General features: G+C 44.7%; 1 protein-coding gene across 1 annotated transcript in view; it reads left to right on the top strand.

Annotated features, from left to right (window-relative positions):
* JUP (junction plakoglobin) overlaps positions 1-22,782 on the top strand; it is a 109,742-nt gene that overhangs the window by 41,593 nt on the left and 45,367 nt on the right. Inside the window, exon 2 of the mRNA XM_089674453.1 lies at positions 17,462-17,682. Coding sequence (XP_089530579.1) covers positions 17,469-17,682 — 214 coding nt within the window. The 5' untranslated portion in view covers positions 17,462-17,468. The remainder of the gene's footprint in view (positions 1-17,461; positions 17,683-22,782) is intronic.

The raw sequence follows: 22,782 nt of genomic DNA, 5'->3' as shown, positions 1-22,782 counted from the left end.
GGTTGTTGGTGCTAGACAGGCTGGTCTGAATATTTCAGAAACTGCTGATTTTCATGCACAACGATCTCTAAAGTTTACAGAGAATAGTCCGAAAAAAAAGAAAATATCCCAATGAGCAGCAAAAATGTCTTGTTGATGTTGGAGGGGAATGGGCAGATTGGTTAAGGATGATCGGCAACAGTAACTCAAATAACCACTCGTTACAGCCAAGGTGTGCAGAATACCATCTCTGGACGCACAACACGTCGAGCCTTGAAGCAGATGGTCTACAGCAGCAGAAGACCACACCAAGTGTCACTCCTGTTGGCTCAGAACAGGAAACTGAGGGTAAAATTCGTACAGGCAACCAAAATTGGATATTAGAAGATTGGAAAAACTTTGCCAAGTCTGAGTCATGATTTCAGCTGCGACATTCAGATGGTAGGGTCAGAATATGGTGCAAACATGAAACCATGGATCCATCCTGGCTTGTATCAATGGTTCAGGCTGGTGGTGGTGTAATGGTTTGGAGGATATTTTCTTGGCACGCTTTTGGGCCCCTGAGTACCAATTAAGCATCGTTTAAATGCTGCTGACCATGTCTATCCCTTTATGACTACACTGTACCCATCTTCTGATGGCTCCTTTCTGATGGCTACTTCCATCAGGATAATGCACCATGTCACAAATCATCTCAAACTGGTTTCTTGAACATGACAATGAGTTCATTGTACTTCATTGGCCTCCTGCCACCAGATCTCAATCCAGTATAGCACCTTTGGGATGTGGTGGAATGGGAGATTCGCATCATGGATGTGCAGACAAATCTGGACCAAATATGTCAATATGGACCAAAATCTGAGGAATGTTTCCAACACCTTGTTAAATCTATGCCGCGAAGAATTAAGGCCGTTCTGAAGGCAAATGGGGGTCCAACCCGGTACTAGCAAGGTGTGCCTAATAAAGTGGCCAGTGAGTGTAGGTAACTGTATGCAAACACTTGTATTCCTAGGCTCAAGAAAACCTATGCTTCTTTATTGTGGCCACGTGAATGAGCCCTAATAGACAAATTTGATTTATTTATTGGGTGAGAGTCTATGGAATTGTATTTGTTTGAATGATCTGACTTCTGATTAATTGTTAAATCCTCCTCCCCTGCACATGCTCCTGTTGCCATTATTGCCAGTCTTGTACATGGCATGCCCTGGATACTAGTGTCTGCCCTCCCACCATGCTCTGCTCTCATTTTGTCCCCATTAGGGGGATAATTGTAACAAGCAGCAATGAGTAGAGGCAGTCAGAGCTTGTTAATCAGAATTAGCCTGACATCTCTGGGGCTTGTGGCATCGCATCACAGGAACGGCCTGTCAGACATCCGCTCGCTTACTGGAGCTGTCAGGAGCGCTCGGGGAGCTGCTTTTCACTTCTGCTAACCCGTCCTTTGCTGATCTGAACCAGAGTGCTGTCTGCAATGGATAGTGTCAGGGACTACTCTCAGACAGTACTCCTTTCAGATCTTTTGGCTTTGGTGTAGTCTATGTAGGCCCTATCACTAAAATTTTGATTTACTGTCATTTCAAATGTTCTGTATTTTATAAATTTGCAGCTGTCCTTAAAATACCTGGTGATCCTGCCATAGGAGTCCTTGTTTAGGCACTTCCTGTTGTAGGGTGACAACACTCAGTCTCTCTACTTTCATTTGTGCTCCTGCATTGCATGTTGATCATATATTTCACAGGCATGGTCTACTCTCATCAGGAAATCCGCCTGGAGAAATGCTTTGCAGCCATTGCTGACGTCAGTGTAGACAGCAAGTGACTGCAAGGCCGAAGGAAATGAGTAGGACTAAGACCAAGGATTTAAAAATGGAATTTGGTGGCTTTTTTTTTTTAATTTTTTATTTACACTTTTAATATATATTTTATGACTTTACGTTCTGAAATGTTGTATGCTATTACAACTGGAATTTCCACTTTCCTCAGTATGCACAATAAAAGTAATTTGTTTCCTGGTTCAGTCTTTAAGAAGTCATGCATAGATGACATTTTAGTTTGTGTTTTTTTTTTTTTTAAATCTTGCTACTGTCGCTGTCCTGCAGCCTTTTTACAGTCTATGTGCACACACTCCAGCAGTGGCTGCATGTTTCTGTGAACTGGCATGCTGAACTTGCTAATGGTGACAATAGTTGGCCATTTCTGTGGATCGTGTTTGGGTAGGACCTATTGTAGTCATCACCAGGAGCTCACCTGGCAACTCAGGAGAACCATTGGGAGACAGAGGGTGAAATGCAGATTTGGAAAGATTGAAAATCAACTTGTTGAAACTTGGATGAGACTTTAGTGTAGGTTTTAGCTGTAATGTCCTCTTAAATACATGCTCGACTGTTATGCTAGCCATACATAGTTCGCGTTTCAGCCTGTTCCTCTTGGCACCACACAGCTCGGCAAACATCAACTGAAAAATTGAAGGAGTCACCCAAATCGTAACTTTATTTAATTGGATGCAGTCGCTGATTAGCCAGGAGGTGACAATATTTGCTCAAATTTTGGCCAAGTCAGGAGAAGTTGGCCAAAGTTTCAGCTGTATATGGCAGCCTTTAGACGTACTAGGATATAGTTTGTCCAGTATAGATTCAGATCATTCTGAGCAGTTTTACCCATGTCAAGCCACATTTTCTGGATTTCATACGGTTTTATTTGTAGCAGCTGAACACATTTTCCAAATCTGAAGCTCTGTGGGCAAAATAAGCTGAAAAATGTAGCGCAGCCAAAATCTAAAGACTGGTGTTCATGACCATACAAGGTTTGACATGGATTTTCTCACACTCTGGACTTGGAAAATGTTGGCATTACATGCTTGGTTTACTCGGAACATGTTGGTTTTAGTAACACATTAGTGATACCACCTGTGTCTCAGAAACAAGCAGCTTTCACATCTAAAATGGTCTTGTTTACTACCTCAGAACTGTCTACCATATTGTTGCAGATAGCCATATAGTTGACTAGTTGGCAGAACCAATAGTTGTGGTATACCAGGCAGTTATGGACATGAAGAGCTGACTTTAACCTTACATAGATTTTAAAGCAAGTAAAAGTAGACCTTCACTCCCCTTCTTCCTATTTTTTATTTTTTTCCTTTCTATAAGGAATCTTGCTGCCTCCCTCCCTGCTTTAATTCAATTGCAGATATATTGTTTTTAGGGGAGCGCTACCTATGCTTCCACTTTTTTTTCTTGTCCAAGTGAGAATAATGCCGAAGCCTGGAATAGGCACGCCATGGGCAATGTAGAACACTATGCATGCCTTGTCCTGTATCTTCAGGAGGCCAGCTGCAAGAACCTGATGGCTCCCGATGACCCAAGCACAGTAGATGGTGGCACCAGGACCTTGAGTTTAACAGCGTTGGATTACAGCAGGACAAGGTTAAACATCCTCAGGATGTGTATGTGCGAGAGTGGGTCTTATGGTGTCTTCTTTTAGGGATATATGTTGGATGTTTTGAAAATGACAGGTTCACTTTATCCATCTAATGACTGTACTTTATGCCATCCTCCATAACTTATTGCTGCTAGCCCTGTACACTGTGTGTAATTGGTTTTATTTATTAGGAGATATATCATGCTTTATGTACCTCCTGTCATAGGCAGCTTTTGGCTTTGAGTCCTTCCCATGGATCAATACCTTTACTTTCTCTAGAGCTGTAATGGCCAGACACATGGCTTTATCTGCTAATGGGTGTTGGGATTTAATGACCTGGTGCCTTTAACTGTGTCTTCTCTCACACCATTTCAGATAAATGGCTATATGGCCCATCCCCCCACATTGACCACAATACAAAGTTTCCTCATAAGGGTAACCATAGACACAAGAAGACTGTTTTCCAATATGGTTGGGGGGGTATTTATTTATTTTACCAATGAGAGCCCACACAGGCTTCAAACCCTGGACTAGCCATTTATTCCTATGAGCCAAGGGGCACCAGATGCACTCACAATTCTCTTCTTACTCCTCCATTATGCTTAGCTAAAGCTGTCTAAAAATGGACTGAAATTTGGCCAGATCCCACTGAACTGGCTGAATTTTGATCCATGTATGGGTAGGCAGGTTGTACACAAGTTGGTCTGTTGATTGATTTGTGTACAAGCAGCCTGGCGATTGTGATCAGCGCATACTGAAGGTTGGGTAGTCTCCCTGCTGTCAGAATACAATAACTTAGCAGGAGGTTTTCCCCATCAAGTATGTGGATGGGGAAATAGTCATTTCTTTCTTTTTGTTAAATAAATAAACAAACAACCTGTATGGTCAGTTTAAGGCAGGCCATAGATGATGCGATTTTCCCATTAAAACAGTCAGTATTGATGCGGGAATCCCTCCCTTGGAGCTATTGTGTTCTTCTGGTGAAGATGGTGGGGATCAAAAATCCAACATGATGGTTTTACCCAAGACAGTCGATGGACTGACTTGGGTAAGTTCAGCCTGCCCATAAATGCTTTGACTCTTGGCCATCTATAGCTGGCTTAAGTCAAGCTGTCATGTTTAACGAACACCACCATATCTGTTGCCTGAATTAGTCAACTACTTTTGCACATAGGACTACACTTGCAGGTCGGATGACCTTACTTTGTCTGCCCATATAGAATGCTGGATCTAAAATGACTTGGCAGTGTCCTTACATGGTTGGTACCATTTCCCAAAGTTGTGGTCGCACATACAGTCGGTAGACAAATTGTTCACTGAAAGTGATGCAAAGCAAGAGATCTTCGTATTGTTTAGATTGGGAACTATAGGACTTCTCCTCAGTTCTTGTGGTGATTGGAATCCGTTCATGGATGGTGACAGGAACATGCTTCCTTTTCAGTAGAGAACTGTTTGTTCAGCAGTTGCCAATATTTTGTTTGGCTGTCAAGTCTTTTGAAAAATGTTTAAATTACTGATGTCCATAAAATTATCTCTGTTGTATTGGATTGTTACATGGCCATCTCCTAACCTGGTTATTGTGGCTGGTACAGAAAACTGTGGAGCATCTTCAGACCGTCCCAGATCACTCTGTACGGAAGATAGGAATTGCATACAACTGATATTCCACTATTTATCTTCATCTTTTGGCACCCAAATTACTTGGCTCTGCTCCAGTTTGACTCCACGACTTTAGAATTTCTAAATCTTTAAAACTTTGCCTGTTGCTGTGATACTGCTGTGTGAGACTTTAATCAGCCTAATAAAAAGCTGAAAGCTGTTTGATCCCTGAGGAACTTGAGAGGAGCGTCTGAATTGCCATAACTTGAGATGTTCCAGGCCCAGTCTTACCACTGGGGGAAAAAAAAATCTCATCTATGGAATACTGCTTAAAAAATCATAGCATCAAAGATTGAATTTGGCAGAAATGGGCACCCTTATCTTTTATATAGGTAAAGAGGAAATGGTAGAAAAGTGTTTTATATAAAAAAAAAAAAAAAAAGGTAATTCCATAACTGCCTAGTTAATACAGGTGAGAATTTGCTCTCATGAGTGATATATCAATGACTACTGTCCATTTACAGAACATTGGATGTGTAAAATTGTGTATTCACAAAATTCCACTTGGTCTAATCTTTTATATGAAGTCGCCTATTGTGGTCATGTCCTGATAGTCACAGTCCTTTGCTTACATGGGAATCCAAGGACCAGCATTCTATTTTAAAAGACCCTTTAAGCCTCTGATCCTCCACGTAATCTCTATTTCCTCCACCCTGTGGGCCTGATTCTCTTGGTGAAAGCTCCATTGATGCAAGATGAATGATGGAGGCTTGGAACTTTCATTGTGATAACCATGGCTTTTGGGCAAAGGTGGGAACTTCAGGTTCTGGCATTTTTCTGGCATTCCAAATGAGACCCATTCCATCTATTCTCTTTCTGAAAGCTCCATTGAGCCAAGATGAATGATGGTGACATGGAACATAATCTTCAGTGAAAACCATGGCTTGTGGTCAACACAAGGAACTCCCAGGTTCTGGTATCATTTCTCTGGCATTTGCAAGACAGACTTATTCCATGGGTATTCTAAAATTGTATCAGATTTGTGTGGCTTACAGGATACTATGCCTTTTTGGAGTAGTTGGTGCCCTTATAACTTGGTAAATATTTTTTAATTTCTTTTTAGATTTCCTATTGACTGCTTACATTAAAAAAGTGAATTATTTGGTGTGTGATCATTAATAGGTATGTACTATTGTGCGCACAGCTGCAACAAAGAACAATTTATTGTCGCTATTATGTATATGCTTTAGACGATGCGTGTGAAGAATTGAGTCATAGACCCAGCAACTCATCCCGCTTTAAATTGCTACGTAGAAAACAAAAATAAGATCTTTGCTGTGACCTCCTCTGTCTTTTTCCCGCCTGGCCAGCAAATCCCTGGGATGGAAAGCAAATGTGTCAGTTGGTGCATTATTTAGCACAGCGGAAGAGCAACTCTGGCAGTGCAGGATAATGTGGCTGACAAGCGGCTCCTATCTTGACGTGGAGGAGAGACATCAAAACCCACAACGCTGTTCTGTACTGACAGCGCAGGCAGATATAGGGATATAGGAGAACTAGGGACTGTGCCATAAATAGGATCGGACTTCCATGGAGAATGGAAAAGCATTGGTGTCACCCAAAGCAACTGAGATATGAGCTATATGGAGCAGTTGAAACCAGCCAGGTCATGTGAATTGTAAACCATTTTTAATGGCCTTAATCTAAAAATGTGGATCTGGCATAGAGCATGAATTAAACTGATGAATGAAGACTACGTGAAAAATGCCTGTAGCAGTCAGTCCCCCCCTCCTTGATTTGCCAGTATGCTAAAGACAAGGGTCTTTGGTGTGGGTGTGTAGTCGGTGGTCTCTCTGCAGAGGTCCAACACTCCTCGTTGATTCGACCCTATAGCTCTGCAATCAGCGAAAACCTCATTCCTGCTGATTGGAGAGCTCTAGCTTTGACTCGGAAATGGGGTGTGTTAGACTTCTGCAGCAAGAACAAGGGTCCATATGTATAGATTGAGGGAAGAGGATGAGCATTTTTACTCAAGCTGTGGCTACTTTTTTAAGGAGTCTTTGAATATCTTTTGTTGCACCTTTTGTGTATTCAGCTGAAATTGAAAGTTCAGTTGGGCTGTTAACATTTTACAGGTTAGGGCAGCAGTTGATCTCATCACATATCTATCTTTAAAATAAATAAATAAAAAACACTTCTTAACAAAGGGTTCACCCCAATTGAGCTGCTAATGCTTTTGTGTCGGAAAATGGAGCCCCGTGAGAATTTATAGCTTGTGGTCATCTTTTCTGTGCATTATCTACAAAGGAATGCATGATTAATATGAGATGTGTATGAACGTGTTATTGATCCTCCACCTCCCCTCTCCTTCCACACTGATAAACAGCATTCCTGCTTTGTGCGTAATGGGAGGAAGTGGAGGAGGACCTGTCCGCTGCCCCCACCACATCCACACACTGATTGATGGTTTACTTCTGTTTTGGTACACTGGACTTTACATTTAAAGAGAACCTATCACAAAGCCAAATTTCTTAACGCCCTCTTGCATCAGAGATGTTATCTGACTTGCGGGCCTCAATGCTAGTACCTGACCTTTAGACTTCGCTTGCAGTGAAGCTAAATGGGCATGTTACTTCTTGGGGCTGGTTTGAGGCATGTGGGTTAGATATTGGCTGCTTTTATCAGAGTTTTGAGAACAGTGTCTGGCCATGTGATGAAACCACATTGACTTTTGGCGATCAGTCCTGTGGTGACCCCAATGGTTATCAGTCAAGCTCTACTTTTTCCAGTGCCATTTTGAAAGCCAAAAAAAATGTTTTTGTAAGCCCTTTTATTCTGTTAAATGAAGTTCATCAAAGTGTGATTGGTTGAGCTGGAGTCTGCATGTTGCTTTGATTAAAGAAAAAAAAATTGGCTATTTATAAAATGCTTCACAGTACGTGCCAGGTCCTCAGGAATGATAGAGCAGGACCTGTCGGGTGAAGAGATGTGGACAAGTCCTAATTTTGGGCCTCGTGTCCATACTGGATGTACTGGTCTATGGATTGTCGCGAGAGTACAGATATGGAGATGATATGTAACTCAAAGGAGAGCAACTATTACATAGTCCAAGGTCTGCTGGCTCTCTACTGAATGCTAATTACGAAGTTCAAAACTGTTTTTCGCAGGTTCCATCAACCTCAAGTGCACAGTGCCAGTAGGGAGTCTGTTGCTGTCATGTCTTACATGAGACTCCTGTTAGGAACCACTTACATTTTCTAGTTAAGGTATAAATGCATGTTACCCAGGGACGAACAGAGTTGAAGAAGGGCCCTAGTGCAAGACTCGCCATTCTGTTACTGGCAAAGTAAAAAGGATAAAGCAGGCCATACACTATTTTTGAATTTTGGTTCATTTCTGATGAACCAGCTGAATTTACCATCTGTGGGTGCCCTGGTACAACTTTCCTAGCCAATATTTTTCAATCCAGAGAGGCAGACTGAAATTTGTCATCCAAACAGTGACTCCATCCAATCAGATGAGGCTGGTGCATTCTGACAACCACTAGTGCCAGTTGTCAATAGCCGCAGCTGGAGTTTTGCCTATCATCTTTATATGGTGGGGTTAGAGGAATCGGTTGGACCCTTATCTAGTAAAAATGGGTACCCAAGTCTGAGGTCCATGTGAAACTGGACTCTGTACACCTTGCATTGCTGGTAAAAGCACAAAAAATATACTTTTTAGCAATTGCCCTTGCCATAGTCTTCCATTTCATTGCATTATGCATTTGAACGTGCTAGAGAATTGACCTTCCTGAAAGTACCAATTTCCTTATCACAACCACTCAATCCTTGGACATCAAAGCCCTCTCCTCATCTTGCAGCATCTAATTACTGTTGATGCTGTCCCAGCTCCTCTGCTCTTCCCACAGGCGCTACATAAAGTTATGTAGTGAGATGAAGGGCGAGAGGAATATTAGAGTCGCACTTGAGTGTCTGCTTCGATTCTGTTGGGGCTGCTGACATCACATCCAAGATGGCAGCCCCCAGTAGGGCTTTTAGAATTCTACACTAGGGAGGATTTTGGAGGTAAATGTATTTAAATGCACATATGAGTTTTGCTTGAATTAATGGTCTGGCAGCAGGATTTTTTCTTTATATAAACACCATATAACCAGATTACTGTGGAGTGGACACCAACCTAAGTCCGGTTATCCGGTTCCGCAAAGGTCATGCGATTGCTTTAGGGTCCTTTCACAAGGGCAACATCTGTTCAGTCAAACATCCGCAAACAAAACTGCTTCTGAAATGGAACAAATGTCACACAAGGGTTCATGTTTTAAGGGTGCAATACTTTTTTTTTTTTTCAGTCCTAGGCCCCTAGGTGATCAAATGTAAACAGATGCACTTTTCACATCTGCCTGCTCATAGACTTTCACCAAAGTTTCCATTGAGATCCATCTGAAAAACTGATCTGATCGGGACTGCCTCTTAGAGTGTTTTTTACACTTTTTTTTTTTTTTTTTTTTTCTGTATTTCAAAATTCACATTTTTAGGAAGAGTATGCGCCATCTAAATATATACTAAACTTAACATGGCTTTTTTTTTTTTTTGGCTCTTCTTTTTCCATAAAAAAACCTTTGACAGGTGCTGGTGTCAGCAGGTCAGGTGTTGTCTCCATTGTACCACCACAATTGCAGAGACTAGATAAAGCTGCCACTTTTTATCCTGGCCTCCAGCCTGCTCTCTCTTTCCTGCCAATGTCAGATTGTCCTGGTAGGACAAAGCAGTGCGTTGGCTCTGTTCAATAACACGGTGTTTACACACACTTCTCATTGTGTGGCTGAGCAGCCCATTGAGTTTTGTCTTTATCCGGCTGTCCCATGGGGTGCGGGAGATGGATCAGAGGCCGATGAGGGCCGTGTAACTCCACGCTGCTCTATCCCATCTCCTCCCTGGAGCTCATGTTCTAGGTAAACCAGCTCGGTGGCTTCTCCCCCACCCAGGAACTCCAGAGGAAGCGGTGACAGCCTGACATTCCACATCGGGGTGTGCCTGGCCTCTGACAAGCAGCTGGCTTTGTCTCTGCTTGTTTATTGTCTCTGCTATTTTCTTCCCCCTCCCCAGTGCATTTGGCAGTGTCTCTCCAAACAGGCCGTATCCCTCCACCACCACTCCCTTCCCGGTTTTCTGAAAGTCATATGACCGCCTGCCATTGGCCTTTTTTACAAGCGTGTTTATTTCCCTTGTAAAGTGGTGATACCGATTTGAAGGTATATTGTAGCTCTTCATTGTTGCCCTTTTCATTGCTTGTGCCTATCAACCGAATGGAAAGGACACCAATGTCCTGTACGCATACGATCGCACGCTTGGAAGCTTGTCGGTAAAAGGCCACAGTTCATGTTTCTTGGTCTCTTGCCCAATCTCACTCATTTCGAAGACTGTTTTTTCCTGCAAAGTTTTGTTCTATAAGGACAGGCATATGAACTTACTCTTCTTTTTATAGTGTGTTCACAGTTTCAGAAAAAATGAAAGTTGAACCAACCCTCTGCACCTTCCACACTGTCAGGAATGGACTCGCCAATAGTGGTGGGACTCACCTGCCTTGTGGGTTGCAGTACCAGGGCTGGCCAGCGGGTGCTCTCAGCAACCAGAGGCTCATTCCTGCAATCAGCCAAACACCTGAGGCTGATTGCAGGAGGTGCATATAAGGAATGACCAGGCCTGTGATCTGGGCTTTGGTGTATGTTTCCCATGAGCCCCTGTACCTGGTATCCTGTGTTCCTGCCTTGTTGCTGACCCTGCTTTGATCCTGACCTCTTCTGACCATCTCCTGTTGAACCCCTGGCTTGCCTGACCATCCTTCTGCCTGATCCTCGGTACCGCGCTGCCCGCTACCTGCTGAACCTGGCTTGTGACCCCGACCATTCTCTGCTTGTGCCTCCTGTACCATGCTGCCCGCACGATACCGACCTGGCCTGTCTGACTACGCTTACTTCACCTGACGATCCATCCATCCCACATGGATCACCTTTGGTAAGTCTGCCTGCCTCTTCCCATCATACTCTGTTCCTGCACTCCCCTGCTAGTACTCTCTACCACAGCCGGACGCACTCAGGGGTCGCGACCTGGTTCCAGTCTGCACCAAGTCCATCCCCACCATCAGGGGCCCTGATGAATAGCAGGCTGGTACTTCGACCCCACGCCCTGGGGAAATCCGTGCTGTGGGCTGCTAGAGACACTGCCAGGTGGCACCTGACAGTACCTTACGGCCTGCCTGACCATTCCACCTCTCCAGCCTGACTACGCCTGTGTTCTTGAAGCCTGCTACTTCCCTGTGTCAGTCCACACATTTCTGGTCATACCCAGATCCCTAACACACACCCTATTGGAACATCCTGTTGGCCACCGTAGTTGCTCAGAGCTGATTTCTAAACCTAAGCAATGTGTAGTCCGCATCGATGCCGACACTAATTACACACTATTGATGTGTACATGTCGGCCTTGAATGACCCATTCATGTGTCAGTACATGTGCAGAATGATCATCACCGCAGTGGCATAGTGGTTAGCAAGTCTGCCTTGTAACATAGGGGTCCTACGTTCACATTCCAATCAGAACACAATCTGCATGGAGTTTGCATGGCCTTTCAGTGCAAGAAAGGTAGGTTGGCCCATTCTCAGATCTGTTCTGTGCGGTGCCGTTAATGGTCAGTCATCCCATCACATTGTAGATGTAGCACCCACCTAGGGTAGTATAGTTTGTTAGGTCAATACAATTAGCCCCTTTTGTAATCCGTGGAGCAGAGGTTGATTATTCAGGCCTGCTCAGTGTCTCACAGGCTGCTGTACTGATTGCTTTCCCCTTTGTTCTTTCTAGAGGATTCTAGAATTTGGTGAGGAAGAACAGAGTAAGCAGCCTGAACATTTATGGCATTCCAGCCAAATATGTACAGCGCTGAGCGAACTATTGGCACTTTATAAATACTGTATAATAATAATAATCCCTGGGGAGAGGTGCCTAGTAGGTGGTGAAAAAGAGGCCATAAATGGTCTGGGACCTGAGACAGGAGCAGCAGAGTTCCTGGGTACAGTCCTGCTTAAGGAGACCCCAAGGTCTCCTTAAGGTGTGGAGGTGCCATCTAGAAGACACCAAGGTCCCACTTGAGGCTTAAGCTGAGGGGGGGGGTCTATTTGCAAAGTCTGGTCCTGGAGATTTTGGGTCTGGAGAAGCTCACCAGGAGGAATTTGGGGGGGGGGGGGGTCTACAGCTGTTTTGTGGTGGTGTTTGTATCTCCTTCACTGGAAAGCGCCTGGTGGATATCGGAAGGAGGCAACTGATGATCCTCTGGCTGTATGAGTAGATGACCCTGGTGCTGGAAGTTAGTGACTTATGTGCAGTGCTTGATCTTTTAGAAAGTCCTAGTCACCTGTCAGCCTTAGAACCTCTGTGGATATTTTTGTGGAGTTCCGCAAGCTAGAGAAAGTGTGCAGTTCATTCATCTATTTTTGGATATCCTATACTCCTTTTTACCCCATCCAAGTTCATTGTTCCAATAAATCCCCCAAAAAGACACCCCTAGATTGTTAATTTGAGCTAGTGGAAGACTGAAGAAAATTCTGTGTGCCTGGCTGTATGTGCTTTAACCTCTTATCAACATGGCGCATATATGTGGCCTCTTGGCCAAATGGCTGCATATATTCATCTACTTGTAAATATTTACTGTGGGGGGAGCATGCTCCCAGCACAGCAACTAATGTAACGGAAAGCTCCCGATGCATACTTGCAATTGGAAGCTTTCCGATCATGTGACCGCCAATCACAACGGTCACATTATTGGAATGCTCGCCTCTGCCTCCCAGCATGTCGATCCATTTAATTGGCCTGGGTCCAGTCCTGCCTAAGGAGACCCCTGTTCAAGAGCAGGAATACTGGAGGTGCCATCTAGAAGACACCGAGGTCCCACTTGAGGCTTAAACTGGGGATGGGGGGGGGGTTTATTTGCAGGAAGGGGTTAATTAAGGGGAATAACAAGTTTACCAGTGGCTCTCACGGGGTACACTACATACGGTAGAGCACAGTGCATGGCAGCTCCGTGTGTTAAGAAAAGAGCCTTGCACTATTTTTTTCCTCTGTTCTAGGTTGACTGCCCATTAATAATGAATGGATCCCCTTAACACAATGCATGTTAATGCGTGCCATTTTGTGCGTTAAATGCACCACAATGGATTGCCTTGGTGTGAATAGACCCTCCATGATAATGTGGAGTTTAATAGCTCAGTTTAAATAGTTATTCACTCAGTTACAGACACATCCTGGCAAAGCATTCCGTTTCTTTTTCTGCTGAAAAAAAAACTGTCGTCCTGCAGCAGTTTTAAGGAACAATTTTGTGCTTAAAGGACGTAAATTAGCCTCTGTAAATTGCGGGTTGTATGTTGCTGGCATTATCTGGGTAGCTTAGTAGTTGGAGGTCCTGAGTAAAAAGGAAACGTTTATGTGTAGAATGTAGTACTGTTTGGTAGTTAATGGAGGGCAGGGCGGACTGACCATTTTTAAAACTGGTACTGCCTGAGGGCCCGGGGTCAGTAGGGGGCCCCATGAGATGCCCCTGGTACCTTTTTTTTTTTTTTCCATAGGCTTTTTTGAATTTGGGCAAGGACACAGGGGCCCCATGATCCCCTATTGCCCGGGGGCCCCATGAGTTGTCAATCCGCCCCTGGTGGAGGATCACCCTTTTCTTAGAGGGCCAGGTCATGTGATAGTCGGGACCACCTATGACTACGGATCCCTCATTGAAAGTGGAATCGGTGAACAGTTGTGGTACTGCAATCTTGCACACGTGTGATCAGAATATTTGTTTCCTTGACTGCTCATGCTGTTGTTAATGCCTGTACTGCCAAATTATTGAGCTTTTGAACAGATTGCATATCCTGAAGATGTATACAGATTTAAAGTGATTTAACAGCAAGAAAAGTGCTGTCATCCTTATCCTTTACCCAAATTGGACCGATTTGTGCTGCCAGTGAGGCTGGTACTCCCAGCTTGCATACTTTGGTTTCTGGTCGTGTGTTAAGTAGTAAAACTGGATAAAGATGATGGCCTCTTAGCTTGCATTTTTCTGTCCTGACTAGTCTGTTACCTATAATTTTGAGATTCTTTGCTTGATTTGGGCTTTTTTGGCTGGGTTTGGATAGCTGATTCTTTTGTGTGGCTGTGGGTTGCAATGGCCATTGTTCAAAATTTGAGATAGTGGCTGCTATTGTGAGCTCGTGTTGGCCATGTTTTCCCACGTTAACACCAGCACTGGGTCTAACGAAGGGGAAAATGTGGATCTCTTGTTTAACCATGTTGATTCAATGGCTGCAGCAATCCAAGTCATGAAGTCAGATCATGTATATGTCTTTGAAGGTTCTCATTTATCCAGGTCATAGTAGTAGCTGGTAACATTCAACTGGACATGTTCTGGAACATTGAAGTTGTTGTGTAGCCTACTAAGCCAGGAAGATCCCTCAGCCTTTATATCCACACAGGTACCACCGACACCTTGAAACAGTCACCATGGAAAGGCAGAGGATGTCCAGTCTTACACAGATAATGCCCTTTTAGAATCTCTACTCCCATCATTTTGACAGTTCACACTTTCAGCTATGTAAATCAAAAGATTACCATCTGTAAAGCCTTCCTGACACCAAGGATGGGGATTATGTACCTAGAGCAGGGTGGTTCCACAATTTCCACCACTCCCATTCAGTTCTGAAACAATAAGATCTGCCTTTCCGTTTGCATTTGGGTGGTGCTACCTGTGTGGATATAAATGCTGTGGTATCTTAGACACCCATTAGAGCTGTCGAAGCTTAGAGAAGCTACAAAATCTCTTCAGCTTTCCAGTTGAATGTCACCATCTACTACTGTATATTAGATCAAGTATGAAGACTAGGTCTTGTGATTTACTGCTGGCGTGCTTGTCCTGGGTCATTGACTCAAAGTTCTGAAGCCATGAAAGCCAGAAAACCAGTTTTTTTGGGTGCGTTCAGCAATAGCACCCAGCATAATTGTCAGCACACGTCTCTTTAAGTCCCCTTCCTGGAGACCTTGACAATGATGCATACATAATTTATGGTGTAGTCATCAAGTTGGAACGTGCGACCACCATCTGACGTCTGTGACTAGCTTTGTTGCTGTGTGTGTAAAATCTTGATTCAAAGCATTTTCGTAATCAGTCCCCAGCTTTAAAATCCTAGTTCAGGCTATGTCTGTACAGATCAATATCCCACATCCCCTGTTCCTACCATCCGTAGCGCGTCAATGAATGCTTGGCTTTGTGGAAAAGCTTAACATGTCTCTTTGCTGTCTATTGAAGAGTTCCGAAGACGAGTTTACCAGCTGCCCTGTACCTGCCAGAGTTGCCCTTCAATATGGTTTGTTTCCTGTTTAATCATTCGATACCAGCTGTCTTCTGCATAAAACATTTCCACTAGAAGCGGCAGCTGGAAATAGCTTGTGGCTCTTGTGTTTTTGCTCTTTAAAAACAGCTGAACATTTCCCAAATAACGTATTTCCCTGCAAAATGGAGATTTTGATAAAGACTAGTTGTAGCGCGTATCTGTCGAAAAATGGTTTAGAATGTGTGGGCTCTTCTGAGCGCAACAATGGTCCTAAGATAATCTGGCCATTCACTGGAACAGTGGTCTCCAAACTGTGGCCCTGGGTTTGTTTTTATCCGGCCCTTGGGGCACTATTTCATCCACTGATACCAACAATGGGACAATTGCCTCGACTGACGCAAATGATGGAGCACAATCCCTCCCAATGACACCCAATAACCATTCTTCCCACTGAAACTAATGATGGGGCATGGTTTATTCCCACTGACATTGGGACCTTTTTTTGATTCCAATGGCCACAATCTGGCCACCCTAATGTCTGAAGTACCGTAAACTGACCCCTTGCTTAGAGAGTTAGAGACCTCTGCATTAGAATGTTGCTTAAAAGTTTTTTCTTTGCGGAATGTTTGATTTTCTAATCACTGCCGTTGGGACCTTTTCTGATTCCAGTGGCCACAGTCCGGCCTCCCTTAAGTCTGAAGGACCATAAACTGGACCCTTGTTTAGAAAGTTTGGAGACCCCTGCACTAGAAGAATGTTGCTCAAAAGTTTTCCTTTTGCAGAATGGTCATTTTTTGCATTTTGGAATCAAATTGAAATTTGCTTTCAACCTCCGCAACAAGGAAACTCAAAGGCCTAACCGCTAATGAGGTCAATGAGTGTACAAAAATGTACTAGTGTATGGCCAGCTTATCTCTGTATTAGGTGCATCATTTGCTCCTTGCAGTGCATTTCCTGATGGCTTATAGTATGGGCAATATTGCATAGGTGACTTTTTTTTTGGGCTTCTCCAACAGATTCTCAGTGAAGAGTGGGGTTGATGGAAGAGCGAACATCGTATGCCTACTATAGCGGTCATGTGCTTCATTTAAAATTATAAGCAGTGTAATTACCTGGATATCAGCCCCTTGCAGTCCCTGTACAGCAGAGATTAGACTGGGAGAGGGAGTAGCAGTACAATATGCCAGCCAGCGGTGTTGCAGTTCCCATGTGGTAACCAGAAACCTATTGATGGAAATGAGAGCTGCTTCTTCTTTCATTGTCCAGTCACAGGCTGGGGGGGGGTACAGGACCTGTAAGTGTTGCTCAACTTCAAAAGAGAAAGATCTGATCTTCTGTATTGCCAGAAAGGCGCTATGCTGTGTTTCAGAGCTGTGTATGGATGGACAGTTTCAAAACTCTTGGCAGATAAGACTATGTATTTTATCTTTGTATTTAGCGGTTGGCCTAGCATTCCCAAAACCCAATGATGCAGATTTGATTGGTTGCTTGCACGTTTCGTCATGTGTTATTATTTTTTTTTTTTTTATGATCTTTGAGAGTAACAGCTATCTCCTCCACAATTCCCAGTTCTGTTCAACTGCCAAAGCCATTACAGAACTAAATGATGGTGTCACGCTTGCCTAATGGGTTTTCCATAATAGAGAGTAAACCGTGAGGGAATAGAGCTGTGAGACATGCAGATACCGTGATAAATAAAGAACGTTTTGATGAGCAAAAATAGACTTTGTATGGAGCATGAGGCTTATGTTGATCTGCATTAGGTTAGCACGGTTCCTGCCTCACAGTACATCCTTGTTATAACTGATCATGGAGAATATATTGTGTACCACCTATCTCGTAGTGAATCATTTTGCAAATACTAATATAAATAGTTGTGACAACTGGATGGCTATTACTTTACAGATGCTTCTAGGTGCAGGAGGCGACCATTGCTTGGCTCTGAGAAGTGATGCCGGTTCTTGGGCATGGCACCCCTGCTACATCCTGCATGGTATGGTGCCCTGTAACTAGCACCCTTCGTAGAGTCCTGTACTGAAAGCCTGCCAGGTAACAACTTCCCTTCGCAGACCCAGTCTGATCTTGCTTTGTTTTTTTCCCACAGAAGCAGCATGGAGATGATGGACACAATGGAACGGCCTATTAAGGTCACAGAGTGGCAGAAGACTTATACCTACGACTCCGGCATTAATTCGGGGATGAACACCTCGGCACCATCTGTGAGTGGCAAGACCATGCTAATGGACGATGATGATCTGGGGGGCTATTCCAAGTACACTACAGTTAAAACTACCACATACACACAACCTCAAGTACAAGTATCAGGTATGTTGGAATGATTGATGTGGTACATACCTACAACCTTCCCAACGTCTAGGATATGGAGGGAGTAGGTGCCAGCTCCCCCATCCCACTCCTTGAACTGTCTTGTTCTGAAAGGTTGCAATAAAAGCAAGAAGTATGTCACCGGTACACCAAGGATCTACAGAACAGGTCTAAAGCTTTATTCAGTGATCAAAAGCAACATTTCAGAGCCTCACGGGACCCCTTCATCGTTCGTGTGTCACTTAAGCTATTGACCTGCTCCGTAGATCCCCGGTGTGTTGGTGATATACTTATCACTTTGAATGGCTTTGGTCTCCAGCCAGTGGTCGCTGTAACACCCATTTACAGACTTTTTATGTACATGTATGTTGGGAATATTGCGCTTACTGCCACACTGGGTGATAGGGAGTGCCCAAATACAAGACACTGCCACCTTGTCCATCTGGGCAAAGTGATAGTGTCTCTGCAAAGGGCCACCCCTTTATGGTGCACTCTATACTTACTTTTATCTTGCATTGCAATAGCCACATTTCCATAGACTTGAGCTGTGCTCTATGGACACACAGAGCTGGCTTAGGAATGAGCCTCTGCAACTGCCCCTATAGAAAGCTGCTTACTCTGGTGGAGGGAGGAGCCAGGCGCACCAGTGAGGGACCAGAGGAGGAGGATCGGAGCTGCTCTGTGCAAAACCATTGCACAGAGCAGGTAAGTATAACATGTTGGTTATTTAAAAGAAAAAAAAAAAGTCACTTTTAGTTTAGTTTTGAACAGTCTTCTAATTTTAAGCTAGCTGTTAAGCATTTTTATAAGCCCTGCCCAATTCTGCCTGTAGAATACAAAATGCCTAACTCCACCAGGCAGGAGTTTTGGATGCTGTAGGTATGTTGAGACTGAGTATGCTTGGCTCCCATTTAGATCTCCTTCAGCCCTAGTGGGGAAATTTTGGGTGCATCAGACAATATGAACATTTTATCACTTTAACTACTGCCTTTTATCTGACCTATTGCCTTGGAACAATAGAACAAGTTACAGTGTGAAAGGCTGCAGCAGGGGCTGACTTCTTTGAGCGTGGCGGCGGCCCCTGGCCGTCTCTTTGAGCGTGGCGGCGGCCCCTGGCCGTCTCTTTGAGCGTGGCGGCGGCCCCTGGCCGTCTCTTTGAGCGTGGCGGCGGCCCCTGGCCGTCTCTTTGAGCGTGGCGGCGGCCCCTGGCCGTCTCTTTGAGCGTGGCGGCGGCCCCTGGCCGTCCCTTTGAGCGTGGCGGCGGCCCCTGGCCGTCTCTTTGAGCGTGGCGGCGGCCCCTGGCCGTCTCTTTGAGCGTGGCGGCGGCCCCTGGCCGTCTCTTTGAGCGTGGCGGCGGCCCCTGGCCGTCTCTTTGAGCGTGGCGGCGGCCCCTGGCCGTCTCTTTGAGCGTGGCGGCGGCCCCTGGCCGTCTCTTTGAGCGTGGCGGCGGCCCCTGGCCGTCTCTTTGAGCGTGGCGGCGGCCCCTGGCCGTCTCTTTGAGCGTGGCGGCGGCCCCTGGCCGTCTCTTTGAGCGTGGCGGCGGCCCTGCCTGTCTCTCGGAGTGCGGCGGAAGCCCCCCCCCCCGCCCATCTCTTGGAGGGAGCGGCGGCGGGCGCCCCTGCCAGTCTCTTGGAGGGCGGCCCCTACCCTGTCTGCTGGAGCGCGGCAGCAGCCCCGGACTGTGCCCTGGAGCTGCACTTGAGGCCCTCTAAATTTAAAAAGATGAACCACCACTAACGTATGCAGTTTCTATGCTATGCCCTGGTATTGTAGTTAGGCAATATAACACATTCAAAACTCAAGGCAGTACATCTGCCTCTATAGTTTGGTGCCCATGGTGTGCCATTATGTCTTTCATACTTAACCTCTTTGTTAAGGGAGGAGAAGGGACGGGCGGATGGCACCTACCCTATAAGGCCATTGTTTCCCTACTGTACACACAGCATGCTTCATCCGTGTGAATTTCCAGAGGGAACTGTAACATTTCCTTTAACTGCAGCTGGCACCAGCCGCTTTAGTGTGGCAGCAATTCTGACCTTGGGCAGCGGAATAAAGACCTCTTTGTTACTCAGCACTTGTCTGTAGCATATTTAAGCAACCTCTTTAAAAGCTGCCCTGGGCTTTACAGCAAGTTCCCATGATGCCAGTCTTCACTGGCTTTAAGAAGAACTCCGGATATTGTAAAGTCAGGATGTGACTGTAAAATGAGGGACTGTTGAAATGATTACAGTGCAAATGATATCATTTATATGATCTTGGTGCTTGTAAAGGAAGAGCCACTAATAAGCAAGTGGGCTTCTCTCCAATAATTGAGACCCTGAGAATTACCCTACCTTTAGAATAGTTAACGTTTATGTGCTTCTCAAACTTTTATAGCATTGCCCATTCACTCAGGCCTTTTGCGGGGTATGAAATGAGACCTCGTTGATCTATTATGAACCTCAAGCTTGTTTATTTTGTATCCATCCATCTGCAACTAGTTTTAAGGTGACAATCACTTTGGGTAGGTTAGAAAGTACATCCAAAGTGCTCCACCATGAAAGGCATTCACGATCAGAAGTTGTTTTTTTTTTTTTTTTTTGTTTTTATTTTTTTTTTTTTTGGGTTTTTTTTTTTTTTTTGCCTAATGACAGTCTATGAGTTTAAATGAGATTCACCTAAATAAAACCACTGGATCAACAGGATGTCATCTCATGAATGTGGGAACTTTACCTGGTGAGTTGTTTATTGGGTGCGATGTAAACTGATTAGTGAGCAAATTACAAATCTAAATACTTGACATAAAATCACAAGTGTTGCTACTTTGATTTAATCTGCCTGCCTACTCATAAGCAGGAAGACTGTAAAAAAAAAAAAAAAACTAGCATCAATCGCAATAGATTTAAGTATGTTGTATAAAGGGTCCATTCACAAATTGGCTTCCTTTTTTGCATTTGTATTCCCTTTAGTGCATTGGGTTGCTAATGAAAATGAATGGCACTGCAATTCACAGATGCCTAACATGGGGTACAAGGCAGTGTATGGTGTCCCGTTGGCTATTGGGAGACATGGCTGCATGGACAGTCACTGTGTCCCAATATTACATTTGTGTTGGTATGGGCGCATGTCCCCAAATTCAGCCTGTGTGCATTCAGGGACCCGCACCCATGTAGATGTCATATTGGGACACAGCAGCTGTGTGTCCCAATAAACAAGAGGGCGCCACTACGGAGGTGCATGCAACACCCGTGCATCCCTGTGCTGGCAAAACATGGCCCTGCATGGGGCACGCATGTCATCGGCTTGCGTGAAAAAGGCCTTGGCATGCATGTTACAATGCAACAGTGTGACCAGCCCCTGTTTAGCCCTTGTAGATATTACCTCTCATAAGAAATCCGTACTCCATCCTCTACCGGGGGTGGACTGACAACTCATGAGGCCCCCGGGCAATAGGGGATCATGGGGCCCCTGTGTCCTTGCCCAAACTCAAAAAGGCCTATGAAAAAGGTACCGAGGGCATCTCATGGGGCCCCCTGCTGACCCCGGGCCCTTGGGCAGTGCCCGAGTTTCCAAATGGTCAGTGTGCCCCTGAGATTCCTTACAATGCCATGATCTGCTGTTCTTTCCGGAAGGGTGGAACCATCTTTGTTCTGGCACAGCATTTGTATCTGCTTCCTGACCAGAGATGCCACCATGTAAACTCTTGATCCCTGTACAGTACCTGGCTATGTCTGACACACGTCAGCCCCTGCTGCAGACTCTCACCTTGTGACTTGCAGTCTACATTTTAAATGTGTCTAACTTGCTCCTCCTCTGAAGAACAATCTGCATCACAACACCTCCTCACTGCCTGTTTAACACCGTTTTGCTGCACAAATGTGCCACAAAATTGTGCATTGCATGCAATTGCGGGGAGTTAGAGGCATGTTCCCATTTGCTTGAATGGGCCATGTTTGGTGGGCTTGCTGGTCGCAATGAATTGGGTAGGTTTTGCTGTGACGTGAACCTCCTCATCTGCTGCCATTGCAGCTTAGGGGGGAGGGGGTGTGGTTGGGGGATGCTAAAAATGTGGCTCAACCACATATTTTTAAAGCACCTCTAAACTTGCCTTCTAATCAGACACTGGGAGGAGAAATGCTTCCTTCTGCCTGTAGTAGACTGACGCAACATCACCGGACTGGAACTCGAGGACTGATTTTGAATGATCAAAGCCTTTTTTTTTTCTTTTTTTTTTTTTTTTTTTTTTGCTGCTGTTGTACATTTTTTAATTTTTTTTCTTTTCCATAAATTTTAAAGTTACTGAAAGGTTCACATTATTGATAGAGGAGGAGGAACAAACCCCGTGAGGATATAGTGACATAACCTCATGTCTACAGAGTGCAGGATCCATGTTTAATTAGAGAGCGGAGATTGGACGAAGTTCAGATAAAGTGGAAATCTCCATTATGGGGTTATAGAACGAACCGTGGGCCGGCTTGGCTGTTCCAAACCTACAACTGCAATGCCTTTATACCTTGTGACAAGCGTTGAACGAGGCTAATGAAATAAATGAGGCTGGCCAGAATCACTAGAAGAGCAATTAACCAACCCACAGGGTTTGCGCTAAGCAGCCACTGCACTGCGGGGAGAATGTTAATGGACTGTATTCGGTAAATGGGCTGCGGATTTGCCAAGTGTATCTTGTTAGCCATTCTCTTTGTTGTCCTTATTTAATTAACTCCCTGGTTCTCTTGGATGTAACAGTCTGGAATAGTTAGCCAGTTAGACTTTTTTTTTTTTTGTAAATTGGATGCTGAGAGCTGTTCAGAGAGGCCATAGTGTGTTGGAGCCGAGGCAGCAATCTTCGATAGAAAATTGTTTTATAAAGCTCTACTCCAGTAATGGGTCGGTCAACAAAAAATGTAATATAGATGGCCTCAACTGCCACTTCTGCCTGGCAGTACTAGGGTAGTTGGTTCGAATCCCAACCATGGCACCACCTGCCTGGAGTTTAGATGTTCTCCCTGTGCCTGCGTGGATTTCCTCCAGGTACTCCGGTTTCCTCCAAAGACATGTTGGTAGGTTAAGTGGATCCTGTCTAAATTGGCCCTAGTATGTATGAATGTGAGTTAGGGACCTTAG

Source organism: Staurois parvus, unplaced genomic scaffold (genome assembly GCF_062004578.1).
Source record: "Staurois parvus isolate SC_StPar_1 unplaced genomic scaffold, SC_StPar_1.0 ptg000151l, whole genome shotgun sequence".
Lineage (NCBI taxonomy): Eukaryota > Metazoa > Chordata > Amphibia > Anura > Ranidae > Staurois > Staurois parvus.
Note: the sequence above shows the minus strand (reverse complement) of the source record. Positions and strands in the feature narration are given on the sequence as shown.